This window comes from Mycteria americana, chromosome 3, assembly GCF_035582795.1.
Source record: "Mycteria americana isolate JAX WOST 10 ecotype Jacksonville Zoo and Gardens chromosome 3, USCA_MyAme_1.0, whole genome shotgun sequence".
In the NCBI taxonomy this organism is placed as follows: Eukaryota; Metazoa; Chordata; class Aves; order Ciconiiformes; family Ciconiidae; genus Mycteria; species Mycteria americana.
This window is the reverse complement of record NC_134367.1, coordinates 36,070,620-36,086,568: the sequence shown is the minus strand read 5'-3', so window position 1 is coordinate 36,086,568 and position 15,949 is coordinate 36,070,620. Positions and strand designations below refer to the sequence as shown.

General features: G+C 37.6%; 1 protein-coding gene across 11 annotated transcripts in view; it reads left to right on the top strand.

Moving 5' to 3' along the window:
* The window catches only part of COL12A1 (collagen type XII alpha 1 chain), a 106,591-nt gene that overhangs the window by 37,363 nt on the left and 53,279 nt on the right, over window positions 1–15,949 (top strand). For 9 of the 11 annotated variants that reach the window (XM_075498207.1, XM_075498210.1, XM_075498211.1 and 6 more), the window contains 14 exons: window positions 1,016–1,282; window positions 3,562–3,754; window positions 4,473–4,594; window positions 7,254–7,403; window positions 7,489–7,608; window positions 8,156–8,320; window positions 8,511–8,657; window positions 9,302–9,441; window positions 10,641–10,770; window positions 11,817–11,962; window positions 12,241–12,370; window positions 13,188–13,327; window positions 14,091–14,220; window positions 15,659–15,798. In XM_075498207.1, coding sequence (XP_075354322.1) covers window positions 1,016–1,282; window positions 3,562–3,754; window positions 4,473–4,594; window positions 7,254–7,403; window positions 7,489–7,608; window positions 8,156–8,320; window positions 8,511–8,657; window positions 9,302–9,441; window positions 10,641–10,770; window positions 11,817–11,962; window positions 12,241–12,370; window positions 13,188–13,327; window positions 14,091–14,220; window positions 15,659–15,798 — 2,120 coding nt within the window. The remainder of the gene's footprint in view (window positions 1–1,015; window positions 1,283–3,561; window positions 3,755–4,472; window positions 4,595–7,253; window positions 7,404–7,488; window positions 7,609–8,155; window positions 8,321–8,510; window positions 8,658–9,301; window positions 9,442–10,640; window positions 10,771–11,816; window positions 11,963–12,240; window positions 12,371–13,187; window positions 13,328–14,090; window positions 14,221–15,658; window positions 15,799–15,949) is intronic. The other 2 variants (XM_075498217.1, XM_075498216.1) reach the window with 1 other exon arrangement.

The following is a 15,949-nucleotide window of genomic DNA, read 5'->3' as shown; positions in this document are numbered from 1 at the left end:
TGTCCCACATCTTCCTTCTTTCTTCAAGAACAGCAGCATTAGCTGTCCAACCTTTTCCAGGTTAAGTAGGCAGCTTAGCCATATCATTTGTTGTTTCTCTCAATGTGCTGCCTGAGGGAACTTGCTGTCAGGCCTATCAATAGACCCAGACCTGAGACTAACTCACATTGCATCTTTCTGCTGCAAACAGAATTAGAAATTGTCTGTTCCTAGGACTGGGAGGAGATACTGTAGCCTGCAAAGCCTACCTTACCATGTGATGAAATACTGACCGATTCTGGCATGCCAAGAAGGTTCTGTTTTGCCAAAACCTAGATGGCTTATTCCGGCTGACAGCCAGCATTACATACCTTTCAGTTCACTTCAGATCATTTGTAACATTTGTACAGTCTGGAAAATATCTCTTAGAAGGCGAGTGCTGCAATTTGTAGAGAAAATGCTTTATTAGTCCATGTGCTTATTTCAGCACATATACTATCCTGCAAATAGTGGTGAGTGATTTTCCAAGCATTTGGAAAGTCACTCACCACTATTTGCAGGGTAGTTTGTATGGAGCCCAACACCCAGATGTTTAGGTATTTACCAGTACCTTATCAGATCTGTAAACTTGAAACTTAGAAAATCTTAAGTCTATAGGACATTGTGTTCATAAAAAAACAATGGCTTTATAATTTATCACTTTCATTTGAGAGTGCTGAATCCATTACTTAACAGATTACTGAGAAGTGTGCCTAAATAAAACTCCCAATTATGCTGTGTCGTCATGTAATTTATACTTCCCTCTTTTTTCCTCTGTAGTGGAAAGCACACATATGTTTGTGTAGTCCATTACAATTAAAAAATAATTTAACAATGGTCTGTGAGATTCCCCTGTGTCTTCCCCACAATCAAATACTGTAATTTTAAAGAGGGCAAATTTTTTTTTTAATACAGCAGAATGAATTTTGTAGGCATGCATTTGAACATATCTTTATGTGACAAAGTAAACATTTATCCGTATTTTTACACTGAAAAGTGTCACCAAATGCCAGGACTGTGACAGTAGACAATGAGACAGAAAATACAATGAGAGTTACATGGCAGCCTTCACCTGGGAAAGTCTTGTCTTACCGTGTGTACTACCGACCACGCAGTGGAGGAAGGCAGATGTTTGGAAGAGTAAATGCTCCTGCTACAAGCATAGTGTTAAAACGACTTAAGCCGCGAACTACATATGACCTCAGTGTTGTTCCAATTTATGATTTTGGACAAGGAAAGTCAAGAAAAGCAGAAGGAACAACAGGTATGTATCACAAGCTTGTACAGGAATTGATAATTAAAGTTTTGTGCTTAAAATTAATACTCATGATACATAGAAAAGTATGGTGGAATCTGCTAAGATCATGAATTAACAGGCAAATTGAAGAAAATGTTAGCGGTTGAGAAGAGAATTTGATTTCTTGGAAACTTCACTATGGCATAGCCTGAGCACAGCTTTTTGCTGTTGATATTAACGGTGTAAATATGGTGTAAAATCTGGTTGAAAATACTGGAATTGTTTTGAAACACTGTCATCAGAAGTTAAAACAAGGTGTTTTGTGAGGAAGACAGTGTATCCACAGACTACTTGATTAAGTATTGTCAGTTGTTTCATAATTTGCCTTTTGGTCCTGGGTATTGATTAAATAGCTACCCAGCATCCTGTTACTTAGATTTGTCTTCTTTGGTCACTATATTTTCTGTGGCAAACCTGAGGTAATAAAAACGGGGAGTAGATGATTTTGAAGAGTCATCAGTGGAAGCCTGACCTCAGAGACCATGGTCTTTTCGACAAGCTGTCTTCTCTCTCAAAAATGGAAACTCTAAAACATTTATTAAATCCTGGTGAGGGGATTTTTGTGTTAAAAGCAAAACTCATATTCTGCTCTGCCTTTAGTGTGTATCTAATGCTGGTCTTTCATTTTGTAAGGAAACATTCTCTTGCTATCCAGATCAGATTTAGAGTCAGTTTTCTGCTTCCATAGATAGAGAGCCATTATCAAAAGTGAATTGTTTTCAAGATGTTTCTGCCCATGTGGGATAAGTGCCATTCACTGAGGTACACTGTAAATACTTCATGCCATTCTCTGTTCTCTGAACATATGTCATATTGAATGATGACAGAAAGTAAGAAACAAGTCTCGTAACAGTGGAGATATTGGCATCTCAGTTACCAAAGGAAGATTTCTTTTTAAATGAAAATGTGGTTAATGTGGAGGAGTCATGAAAACTTGATCACCTAGTTTTTCAATCTTGAAAATTATACTGAGATAAATTCAGATCATCCAGATGCTTTTGATTTTTTACCTGTTCATCTTGATACAGATACACCTCTGTGCTTTCAGTGTAAATAATTGTGGTAATCACTCTTTGGAAGCAAGCAGAGCCTGAGTGATCTTGTTAGTTAAAGCTGTCATGATAATTCAGGGAAGAGTATTATGGGAGATGAGACAGAGAGGCTGTATTTTTCCTTGTGAGTGTGTATCTACTGCTTCTCAGCAGAATTCACAATCTGAGGATATTTATGATCTTTCAGCTATAGTTAGACAATTGCTTAGACAAACTCTTTTTTTTTTTCTCCATTTTTTCACTCCAAAGCTATAGTGGTGACTTTCTGTTTGCTCTAATTCCCATTTTTGCAACTTTGAGATTACACTGCTGCAGTATTTTCTATGACTGCACTTTAGATTTACAAAAAAGCAAAAGTGATACAGAAGCTAGCAGTAGGCTTGTTAACCACTCTGTCTGTCTGTGAGGAGTGACCTGCACTGGGTAGCCATTAGTCTTCAGAGGAAGTTGCTCTTGACCTAAAAATCTCAAGCTATTTGGCTGGCACTCCTCTGAAGAATGTTTTTTTGACACACTGCCACACCTGTGGTTGGTGAAGTTGCTTGAGCTGCCAGGCCCTAAGCATGTAAAGGGAGAGGACTGTTGGCAGGACCTTTTCTACAGAAGGGTCCTCGCTTCCACCCTCTCCATGCTCTGACCTGTGAGACCCAGAGGTCTGAGGAGGCAGCTTGAGAAGTGATATTGGTGACTGAGTACTGGCTGGGTGTGACTTTCACCTGCAGTAAATTCTGATTTTTTCAGTGTTGGTTTGAGAGGAAGCTGCTTCCATTTCTCTCTTTTGGTCTATATGGCTCACCTACTTGTTGCCATTTAAAAGGGAAAGGGCTAGCCTTTAATTAATAGCGAGAAAGACTGACAGTGGTTAGTCCACCTATTGTCAACATTTATTGTGAGATCAGGTGGATGTTTAAGATAGATGAGATGAATTGCTATCTATCCTTCAGTCTGTTGACTGTAGAGGGAGCCTTGAAAACAAACTTAGCCCACATACCTATTGGTTAGATAGCTAAAATTAGGTGAAGTGAGTCTCACCTTTCACCTCTTGATACTTGTCTTTATGTCAAAGGAAACGCACAAAGAGTTTAGGGCTTCCACTAATACTGGATTTGCATATAGATTTTTACATAAAAGCATACTTGTTGATTTTTTTCTGTAATCAGACCTGATTTAAATCCTTGTTTTCCATCCTTGCAGCCTCTCCCTTTAAGCCACCTCGAAATCTGAGAACTTCTGATTCAACTATGTCAAGTTTCCGAGTAACCTGGGAGCCAGCCCCAGGGCGAGTGAAGGGGTACAAAGTAACTTTCCACCCTACCGAAGATGACGGGAGTCTTGGAGAATTAATAGTAGGGCCGTACGATAGCACAGTGGTATTGGAGGAGCTTAGGTATGGATAATAATTCATGTCTTTTTCTTTTTTTTTTTAATAACTTTAGCTTAGGGTTTTGTTTAATCATGATCTTGGATTGAAATGCCTGGCAAAATCTACTGTAAGTAAGAAAGTAATTTTGTCAATAAGCTATGAAGATCTTGCTATGCAGCCTCTGAAAGGCACCTGGCAGGGCTCTTTCTGAGATTATTCACATCACTTGTGGTGTTCTCACAGGAACTGAAGGAGGCAAAGAAGTGGGCAGAGGCTGTGTTCTGCATTTCACATATGAGAAAGCTAATGAGGCACTGGAGAAATCTGAGATTTCTAAAGTTTCCTCCCAAAAGTTCCTTACCTCATGTTAAAAAAAGCCTAGTTTAGTTCTTGATTTATTTTCTCAGAGGCCTGGATTTATAAAGTAGGCTTCAGATCATGTCAAAATCTGTTATGCAAATATACTATATATATTAAAAATAGGATCATTAATTATGATATTAGTCTTTATTAGTCTTAAATTACTTGAATGAAGAAGGCTATAAATTTAAGTATAGAATCTAGAATCGGCTTTTAAATTGTCAAAACTTCACTGTCTTGTGGAAGAGCTAGTCTTTGGGCTTCACGTTTTAGCACCTTCTTTTCCATGGGGGATTTTTTCTGTGAGGATTTAATAAGTGAAGTGCCAACATTAAGCTAGCCAAGTGACTTTAGTTACAGTACGTTTGTTTAACTATTGCAGGGCAGGAACTACCTATAAGGTAAATGTTTTTGGAATGTTTGAAGGAGGAGAGAGCAGCCCCCTGGTTGGACAAGAGATGACCACCCTTTCAGATACTACTTCGGAGCCATTTTTATCTAGAGGTAAACATGACTGAATTGAAGAAAAGGCAGCCTTGGCTTTTGGATAAAAAATGACCAAAAGTTTACCAGCGTTTCCTTATCATTTTTCTAATGCACATAAATATTTATTTACAGGATTCAGTATACTTCCTATCCTGATGACATAACCTCTGGTCTGAAATGACCACTAAGTATGCCCCAGTTCACTATTTTAGTTCTCTCTACCCTTTAGATGATCTTACAAAGATGATAAGTCAGGCAACCCATGTTTTGCTGATTACTCAAAGCCATCTGCATTGCATTTTCAAGCCATCCACATCTGTGTTAAATCACGTAAGGTCAAATTCTTGAACAGAGATCATGTCTTGTCTACAGGGGTGTTCACAGGAGTAGGACAAAGAATTTTAAGCAGAGCTTTAGCCCTTTGCTTTTCCTTATATGGTAACTTTTCCTTTTAAGACTAAGATAATATAATGAACAAAGATCTGATAGTTGAGAATGTCCCAGTGTTATTGTGTATTATTTAAGTTTATATGCAACATAACCATTTTTTTTTTTTTTTTTACTATAAAAGGAGGAGACTTAGTTCAGAAATGCCATTGCTGAGTGCTGTCCAGTATCTGTTTGGGAGTTTCTCCCTGTGTAGCTAAACCTTCCGGTCAAAGTTTCTATGGATGTTATGATAGCAGCTCCCTTGGTGTGGTTAATGGGCCGCTGCATGCTGATAGTTGTGCCCACCATACTCAATTAATATTGGATGAAGAGAGTTTCAGGGCTCAGTCCTCCTTCATGGAAAGCATAAAGAAGCAGGTCTTTGTTTCTTAATAGCCAAGTATACATGTAGAAGTAAAGATTTTCCTCCTCTGCCATTTCAAGGCTTGCATAACCATCAGAGAGGATTTGGTGAGGAGAAAGAACCTAACTGCAAAGGCCTTTCAGAGTTAAATAAAGAAAAAAAGTTTCTGACAGTTGACTCTATATTCTTTTTGCTTAACCTCTTTGATGCCCTGTTTCCACACTGGGCTGTGTAAAAAATACTCACCTCATGTAACTTTATTCACAACATTTTTAGAAACTTCTTAATTAATTGCTGTCCCACTCTGTCTGATACAAGAGGGTAAAACTGGGAAAAACTACAGAACAGGCCATCAGTGACATTAGAATAAAGCTGTAATAAGTCTGGCAGAAAAATAATTGCACCAAGAGTGGTTTGGGATTTTTTGTTGTGGCAGCTGTCATTTCTGTCTTCAGTGTTATATTCTTTTAGCTAATTAGTTTTACTAATGCATGGATTTGAGTAATGGTTAATGTGAAAAATGAATTTTATATCTGGGACTGTAAATGTAATAGTACATTATTTATTAATAGGGGAAAAAAATCACCCTAGGTCTGGTGCCTTTGCTAGAATTTTCCATGTGGGGAACTATGGTAGCTGGAAGAAAAATGAAAGTCAAAATAGTTTAACATTTATATTGTACATGAAGCTAACTATAACTTCCACATTAAAGTTATGCATGCAATTTTTTGAACTAACATGGTTTTACTTAAACCCTACTCCCAACTGATTTTATTTTCCTGACTAAAGACTAGATCTATATTTTCTATGCAGAAGAGGATCATGCTTTTAACCCCCAGGTACATGGAATAGTTATATTCATGAGTCTACAGTGTTGGATCAATTATGTGGAACATATATGAAATCACAATATCTTTCAACTGTGATGAGTGTGGCTGATTTTTCTCAATGGGATTTCTTCCATATAAAGACCAGAAGCTCTGATGGCAGGAAGCCAGAAAATTTGCAGCTGGTAACACAATCTACAGGAAAAGAGAGAGAGCAAGGATTTTTTTTTTTTTTCAAATGGCTGCGGATAAAATAATTGTGTCTGTCTGTTTTGTATAAATATTTTGTGATTTTCCTTGTGATGAAAACAATATGACGCGTATTTTATTCTGTAATTTGTAAACTGAAGATGTCTGAAATAACTTCCTACCTTTTCAGAACATTGCAGCTTTATATAAATGTTTGTTCTTGTTCCCTCTCTATCTCTTGACCTATGTTTATGTTTGTGTATCTTCTTTAAATTGTGTTCGTTCTTTCCTGGATGTGCAAACTTCTATACCACCTGTATTACTATGTCTTTTTCCCCTGAAAATTCAGAAATGCTATTTATTTGAAAGTGATTTTAATATATGCTATTAATTCTACTATTACATAGTTGAAAATTAAGCAGTAGTTTAGGCAACCATGACAGACTAAAATACTGTAAATCTGGATAATCTGATAATGCTCACTGCCATGTCAGTGGTTAGCTTAGTAGTCTTTTACAAAACCTCTGAAATAACGTTATCAACGATCTTTAAAGACCAAACCGGATAATGACGTGACAATAGAGAAGAGCACTGGCCTTGACATTTGCGAAGGCTTATTTATAAAAGGAAACATACATGAAGAAATTTATGCAGCTTTTGCCATGGAACCAGTGACTAGTGTGAATAACGTTCACAAATAGGTCATACTTGACAGAGTGCCAGTGAATAAAACTAGAGCTATTTTGGAAGCTAACTCATGACATATGTCATATAAAAGGATGGGGAAAGAAAGCTATCATGCTAAGGCTATATTTTTCTGGTTGAAAGCTATCATGCTTAGGTTATATTTTTCTGGTTGACACGGCAGGTTTAGAATGTAGAACCAGAGCAGAAGCTGATATCGTGCTGCTGGTGGACGGCTCATGGAGTATTGGGCGGCCAAACTTTAAAACTATCAGGAACTTTATCGCCCGTATTGTTGAAGTTTTTGATATTGGTCCTGACAAAGTACAGATTGGTAAGTCCTCATATGCTGGAGGAAAAATGAGGTGTAACTGCTACACAACCACATAATAACTGAGTAATGACGACTCTTTTTCCAGGTCTTGCACAGTATAGTGGCGATCCCAGAACAGAATGGAATCTCAACGCTTACCGAACCAAACAGGCTTTGTTAGAGGCTGTAGCCAACTTACCATACAAAGGAGGCAATACTCTAACAGGTATGTGACACTGCCAGGATTTTCCTTAAGCTCCAATAAAAATAATTGTAGTAGCTGACCCCAGTATTGTTCAGTGAGCTCAAATTTGTCGATGATGAAAGGGCCTTACAGTTCAATTCAGTATGTTTGGAAGGGAACAGGCATAGCATGTAGACATATAAACTCAGTGGAAATCTGGAGAAAAGTGATGAAGGAGAGCTTGAGTGATGAAGAGCTTGGCTTGCTGTTGAGCATATGAGAAAAAGAAAAGGCAGTTCCATGTCAGGGTTGGGATGAAGTCAAGGCATGGACCCAGAAGGGAGGCTAGAGGAGATCAGGTAGGAGAGTGATGCATAAAAGATAAGAGATTAGAGACTTTGAAAGGGCTGTCAAGTTGCTGGTAAGTCTAGATGATGGGCTGCAACTAGATTCTGAGTGCTTCTAGAAGGAAGTAAAATGTGGCACGATGTTGTCAGAGTTAAATCACTAGGATGAAATACTCTCCTTTGCCATGACCACTGTGTGGAAGTAGTTTATAGTGATGGTTACTTTCTTTGTATCATGCTAGGAATGGCCTTGGATTTCATCTTAAAAAACAACTTCAAACAAGATGCAGGCTTAAGGCCCAGAGCTCGCAAAATTGGTGTTCTCATCACTGATGGCAAATCACAAGATGATGTAGTCACCCCTTCAAGAAGACTCAGAGATGAGGGAGTGGAACTTTATGCAATTGGTAAGTATTATATGAAGAGGTGGCCTGTGCCAACCCCCTCCTGCCTGTCTGCTAAATGCACAGGGAAGTGGTAACATACATAAGTACCTGAAAGGGTATTCAGAGAATGTGTTTAGGGACTTAAGTTCATGGCATTGTGTTTCATGACTGTCATTTCTAACAAGTTTTGTTTTCGTGCCTTCTCTGTAAGGTATTAAAAATGCAGATGAAAATGAATTGAAGCAGATTGCAACGGATCCAGATGACATCCATGCTTACAATGTTGCAGATTTCTCCTTCCTGGCTAGCATTGTTGATGATGTAACCACGAATCTGTGCAACAGTGTGAAAGGTCCAGGTACATAACATTTTCAGTCTAATTCATCCTTTTTCCATTTACATGCTGGCACTGCTAATTCCTTTTTATTACTTACTGGGAACACTGTGTAGCCCTGGGCTGTTTTTTCAGCTGCTGGTGTAAGGAATTGTACAGACCACCTGGACTACCCTGCAGGGGTTCTTCCTTTCCTTTCAACAATGACTGTGTTATACCTAACACAGCATGACATGGCTGGATGTGCCTTCTTTCTCCCAGAATCAGGAAGTATGTTGCTCAGTGTGTCACCTTTTTGCTCGTTGTGGCAGGTTCTTTGATGATACTCATCCAATAAGGAAAATTTCAGCAGCCCTGCTCAAGTATTAATGTCTGACAGTGCAAAAGAGAAGCCTGGCATTGAAAAACAGTAATGTTAGCTGGTGGTTCTCCAGTGAAACACTGGTGTTGAAGGTAGAGTAAGAATGATAGGGAACTTGTTGGGTCTTGAGGGTGTGATGGTGAGCTATCTCTTCACACAAGTGTTTTAAGAATTCCTGAGGAAACAGATACATAAGCAAGTACCTAAAGTGGTGTTTTTTCTCCTAAGCAATTTTTTTTTGTCTTGTGTTTTTATTCCTGATGATATAAGATAAATTAATAATTTTTGAATTTGCTTCCACTTGTAGGTGATTTGCCACCTCCTTCTAACCTAGTTATTTCAGAAGTGACACCTCGTTCTTTCAGACTGAGATGGAGTCCACCTCCTGAGAGTGTTGATAGATACAGAGTTGAATATTACCCTACCTCTGGAGGTAGCCCTCAACAGGTTAGTACTGTATGTTCATCTCTGACATTGTCCATAATAACCTTGGACTTCCACATCACAGTAATGTCATTCTGAAGTTTGTGCTGTGTATGGTATAACAGTGAATGAAGAAAGACTCCCAAGGTCAAGAATATCATGCCTCGGTAAATGATACACAAAATTACAAAAAGTAGGAGCATAAAGATGACTTTGGTTGTTTTAAAATAATGAATCCAGGAGTAAAACGTATTTCTTAAAAACAGTTGACTGATATTTCTAGTAATTCCTTTCTGTTCATATTCCACTGTCATATATTGGTTTAAATAAGGCTGTAGTGGAAATTTTCTTAGCCTGGGTAGGCTCACTGTCCTTTTAGTACATTTTCTTGTTAATAGAAAAAAAGACAGTGGGTGATACAGGTTGTGAGATAGTGCTTAGATTAACATTGTATAATGGTACTTTGAATCTGTGCCTAAGCATATCTGTTTAATGCACACAATCAGACTCATCTTGTGGTTATTACTTCTCTACACAGAGATCCAGTAGCTGGCAACCCTTGATTCTAGGCAATCTGAATTGCTCATCACTCTCTTCAACCAGACAGAATAGTATTTAAGAGAATGAAATTAGGCGCTTCTGTGTACCTAACTCTGAACTTCCCATCTCTGAATGTGGCTTTTAAATCTTAACTCAGATTTGACTCATGGAGAGTTTAGTCATAGTAAATCATGACCTGAGGATTTGGGCTTTGATTAAGGTTGGAGCAGTCATTTCAGTGCACACTGACTTTACAGCTTGACTGCTTGCTGGCATTTCTGTTCTGCAAGGTGTTGCTAATGCCATATGCTGTAACCATCTAGATTATCCTAGGTGTTTAGAACTTTTTCCAAAGTGGTAACATATATCCCTAGCACTTTATTTATGTTGCTGAGTAATATAAAAGTGTAAACCGTGTGTGAAAGCAGGATGCACAGTGAGTGCTGCTAGATGTATCCAGCTCTATTGAAAACAAGTGTCTGTCTGAGGTTTCCCTACGGCTTGCTTTGCAAAAATAATGGTATACTGTCAGACAAAATACATAGAAGATTAAGACCATGCTTATTTTTAGTTTCATACCATTGATTTCTGAAGAGTTTCACAAGGGATGATTTTTCTTCTTGGAGATAAGATTACAAATGCATTTGTTGTACAGTTGTTAACATTGCTTCTCTTTTATGTAGTTTTATGTAAGTAGGATGGAAACAACGACAGTTCTGAAAGATCTGAAACCTGAAACAGAGTATGTTGTTAACGTGTTTTCTGTGGTAGAAGATGAAAGCAGTGAACCTCTAATCGGCAGTGAAACAACTTGTAAGTTAGGAATGGAACTTGAATAATCTGTTAACAGCCAGTTTGGCATCTGGGGAACTGTCCGGTAGAACTTTTAGCACTATGGGCTTTCTTCTTAGAGGAAACAAATTTTTTAATTTGAATGACCAAATTGTGTTGTGTTACACTCGTTGTTCAGATCTTGGCTGGAAAACTTTATCAAAGTGAAACTGCAGTGTAGTAAAAAATGTTTGTCCCATCCTCTTTCCAGGCTCATAAAGCACGGCTGAACAAGACTAGAGCAACAGACATGAATTGCAAGACAGAGTTTATAAATTCCTGAAATCTGATCATGTACAAATGTGTACTCCTTCATTTTTTTGCTAGATAATTAATTCCTGCTACTAGCAGCCAGAATACTATAGAAATTCATTCTAATTTTATAAGATTAACAAAAAGGCAGTTCAACATAATTACGTCACTTCTATGAGACATAACTTAGCCATGTTTCTACTATTAGCTGTCTCCATGATTGATTTTAGGTATATTTATGCTGAATGCAACATAGGGTGACTTTCCTGACTCTTTAAGAATATTGAATGTTGGGTGTTCATTTCACTTCATATTAGGCTTGTCATGAACCCTTAAAGTATGTACATGATTTTTTATGAAGTTTGTGGTAATTTTTGAGGTTTATTTAATAATTTGAGAAATATAAAAAACAAGAAGAAAGTACAAAAAATCCTTTTACAAGTACAGATCCCAAACCAGTCATGCTGTTTCTTATTAGAGCATTCATGTGAGTTAATGTTGCTTTTTAGAATGTTCAAGTGTTCCAGTGCAGACTTGTAAGATAGTTTTAGCTTTGTGTATAGCAAATCCATAGCACATTCAAAATGTGACGACCATTACCTCATTCTTAAACTAAGCACCACTTAAAATACCACTACTTGCAGATCACCTTTCTACTACCCATAATGTACCCTAATACCCATGTGCAATATTCTCAGTGGTACTACATGTGATGTGAATATGAAAGGTGAAGAAGATGAAGGAAATAAATTAATATATATTTTTTTATTTGACAGTGCCAATCTCTTCAGTGAGAAACTTGAATGTTTATGACATTGGATCAACTTCCATGCGAGTGAGATGGGAGCCTCTCAATGGAGCTACTGGTTATTTGTTGACATATGAACCTGTGAATGCCACAGTCCCAACCACAGAGAAAGAGGTGAGAGAATTTGTCTTCATTTCCTGTAGTCTACCAAAAATAAATTAAGAAAAACTAATAGATTTTCTTGATCTATCATAATAGTCAAAAGAGACTGGCATGTACTTCTTGAAGTGCAGTGAACTTACTGGGATATTGTATACAATGACATCAGTCAGGAAGCTGTAAATATACTATGAATCTCACAAACAAAATTCCCTTGAAGTTAAATCATTGCTTGCTTTTCTGCCATTGCTTTCTTCAGTTTTTAAACATGTTGTGTTATTTTTCATGTGCAGATGCGTGTTGGACCATCAGTGAATGAGGTGCAGCTGGTAGATCTCATCCCCAATACTGAGTACACTTTAACAGCTTATGTATCGTTTGGTGATATCACCAGTGACCCACTCACCACCCAGGAAGTGACATGTATGGACATATTGATTTTTGCTTTGTTATTGCTTCACCAACATTTAATTTTAATTTTATTTAATGCAACAGTTTTTATGTATTCTATTTGGTTTAGAAGACCACCTTTTCCATGTTTTATGCATTTTCTAACACATACATTTCCAAAAGATCTTCAAGGCAATTTCAATGAAAAGGGACCAACTATTAAAAAAGGAACAAAAAAGGTTTTTCCTTGAATAATGAAGGAAGTTGGCTTGACAATCTTGAGGTTTTAGTGTTTTTAAAAGGTCTCAATTTTGTTTGCATTAACTTAGAAACCTTGTTCCCCAATTCAGAGATTCTCAAGTGTAGAAAATACTAAGGAAACATGCCATATCAAGAAAAAAATTGATCTAAACATGGCTTCCTTTTTTATACCTTTCCTTAAACATCTTTCCATACACATTTCCTACTGGCAGAGGCATGTTTCTGGGCTAGATGCATGCAGTATGGTTATTCGTATGTTCTTAAAAAATATTAAACCCTTAACCGTACATGAAAAGTGGCTGTTGTCAAGAAAAGTTGTGATCTTAAGCACTGATACTTCTAAAAGTATTGTGCTCGTAATTTACAAAGGTGAAGCTACCGTAGTTTATAGCTATTTTGCTCATTGCTGGGACAATATGCTCCTAAGCTGTCTCCTCTAATGGCCAGAACAATTAACTTCCCAGAAAGTTATTGCTTCCATTTTAGTAAAATGCATTAAAAGAATTTAATTCCTTCTGTGAGAGACAGAAGGAATTCCTTCCTCTGCTGCGAATAGCATTTTCACTAACTACTGTCACTATTTTTACAGTACCTTTGCCTGGACCCAGAGGCTTAACAATTCAGGATGTTACTCACAGCAGCATGAATGTCCTTTGGGATCCTGCCCCAGGGAAAGTTCGAAAATACATCCTAAGATACAAAATAGCTGATGAAGCTGATGTAAAGGAGGTAAGTGACAGGAACATTTTTGAAAGTACTAGAAGACAGTTTTATTTTGAGGGGCTAGGTTACTAAAATAATAGTAAAAGCACTATTATAAGCCACCATTGAGAATAAAGAATATCAGTTCATGGTGATTGCAGTCAGGAAAGGGTACTGATTTCTTGGAAAATGAATAAGCACAAGATAGATTTCTTTGTGTATTCCCCTCTTCCTCCTCCTCCAGAGAGGGAAAATCCTAAAACTGACTGGAGAATTTTCCTGTGCTTAGATAAATAGCCATTTCTATTTTCTGCCTAAGTGGTATCTTGCCAAGCTCTAAGAACAGTTTAAAATTAGGAGGACAGGATTGTGGAATGAAGGTATGTTAGCCCCTTTGCCCACTGTCAGAACATGTGTGAACATTGTTAGAGATGTCTTTGAGTTATGTGCAAGCTTTTCATAATTGCACTGCTAGGCATGAATCAGCTCTTGGAGGATTAAATGTGTTTTTGTACGGGAATGAGAATTTCCTGGAGATGCAGTCTGCATCTGCGTTTCCAAAAAATGAAGCAGTGAAAGATCCACAAGTTGTACTAGTGTCTGAGACAATATCTTTGCAAGAGAGTTAGTAGACAGCACTCAATATTCAGGGGTAAATTTAGGAGTAAAGGGCAAAATTCAGTGCGGAATACTTTTCTGGTTTTTGGTACAGGAATTTCTGCCATTTAATCAAATGCAGAGTCAGAAATAGAGCAATTTACAATTCTTGAGTCACTATTTTTATTCTTAGGTGGAAATCGACAGACTCAAAACCAGCACTACTCTCTCTGACCTTTCCTCCCAAACAACGTATAATGTAAAAGTTGTTGCTGTGTATGATGAAGGGGAATCCCTACCGATAAATGCAGAAGCTGTCACTCGTAAGTTTTCCTAATAACCCTTCTTGTGGATATTTTTGCCTTATGTTCTATTTAAGTTGTGTCTGTTGCAATATATTACTGAGTTTAGGTGGAACTGTAATTTAAGCTATCTGAGAAATATTTTACTTGCATTTGTAGCATTTTTGCAATATAATAATCCCTGGGAATCTCAGATGAGTTCAGTATCTTACTGCAGTAAACAGTGAGCCTGCAGTCTGCAGAGAGGCGACAGACCAGCAACTGAAGAAAAATTATTTGTGTTTAGAGGCTCAAGGAGCAGTGTAGGGGTAGAATTAGTAAGAAACTATGAGGGCAGAGGAAAGGTTTAGCAAGTCTATGCAGGAATCTAGGAAAGTGAATAGGAAACTGGGGCATATGCTAGAGGATTAGAGAGACATGATCTTGCTTCTGATCCAAAAGAGTTTTTGTATCATGGAATGCTAAACCAGCCTGTACTTTTAGAGAATCATAAAGGCAATGTTTGAGTAATCTCAACAAATAGAGGCAAGGAAATGGTGTTGCACAAATGGTAAGAGCCAATCTCCATACAAGAGAGGTGACAGACTGAAAGGAGAAAGCTGATATCAGGGAAGCCCTCATCCTGATCTAGGCTCATGATTTAAGAAGACAGCTAACCAGAAGAGCTAGAATAGAAATGAACGATGTTTACCTTATCACTGCCCCTCATTCTGATGTGAAAAAAAAGAGAAAAAGCATGCACGTGCTCTCTCTCTTTTTTTTCTTCCGAATTTTTAATTTTGTAGCCTGGCGTATTTAAAAATGTTTGTGAGAATTTTTTGCTTGCTTTTGTGCTAGCCTTTCTTCTAAAGCTGTGGTTTTGTGTGAATGTGTGTGTATGGAAAAAGAGGAAAGCTCTACCAAAGAAATTATTTTTAGTTTAATTCTCTGGTTTTACCTACCTACCCATTTCTTTCCAGTGGCTACAATATTTTGCCTCCTTAACCTACAGTTAACCTCTGTGAATTCTTTCTAAATAAGTGGTGTAATTCAGTCATGACTTATTTGGCTTATATAAAGAATTTTAAGATCTGGGAGAAACTCATGCAAGAGCTTGACCTCTTGCGTGTGGGAGTTCATAATCACTCCTTCTAACTCCAAAATGTAAGAGCTAGGACTTTAGTTGTTGTGAGTAGGCATGTGAGTTTTGACCTCTACTGAGGTCAGTACCAGATAGAACAGAGGTACGTCTGTTCTATCTGGTGATGACCTGGTGATGTGACCTTATGAAGGACGATTTGCTTAGTGTAGGTGGGCTGGGTTATACTACAGCATTTTATTGTAGTCATTAGAAGCATGGTAACTGAGAGATGAATCTTCTACATAATCTTCTAAATTCTTTGTCCGAGTAATTCCTTGGTTTAACTGTATTTATTTTGTAGTTACATTTTGTGGAATACTTTTCCTTTTCTCATAATAGAGCCTGTGCCAGCACCAGTTAATCTCAGAATCACAGATGTAACCACGAATAGTTTCAGAGGAACTTGGGATCATGGAGCTCCAGATGTCTCTCTATATAGAATAACCTGGGGACCTTATGGAAGATCGGAAAAACAGGAGGTAAGAACAGATAGTCACCATAAGATTTTGTGGGCAGTCTCTCAGAGGGTGTATTTTTAAAATCAGAAATGTAATTAATAAATGGCCTATAACTTGCAAACCCTCTTGTTGTGCTCAATGGAAATTCAGTGAGAAGGTGTAGAATACAGTT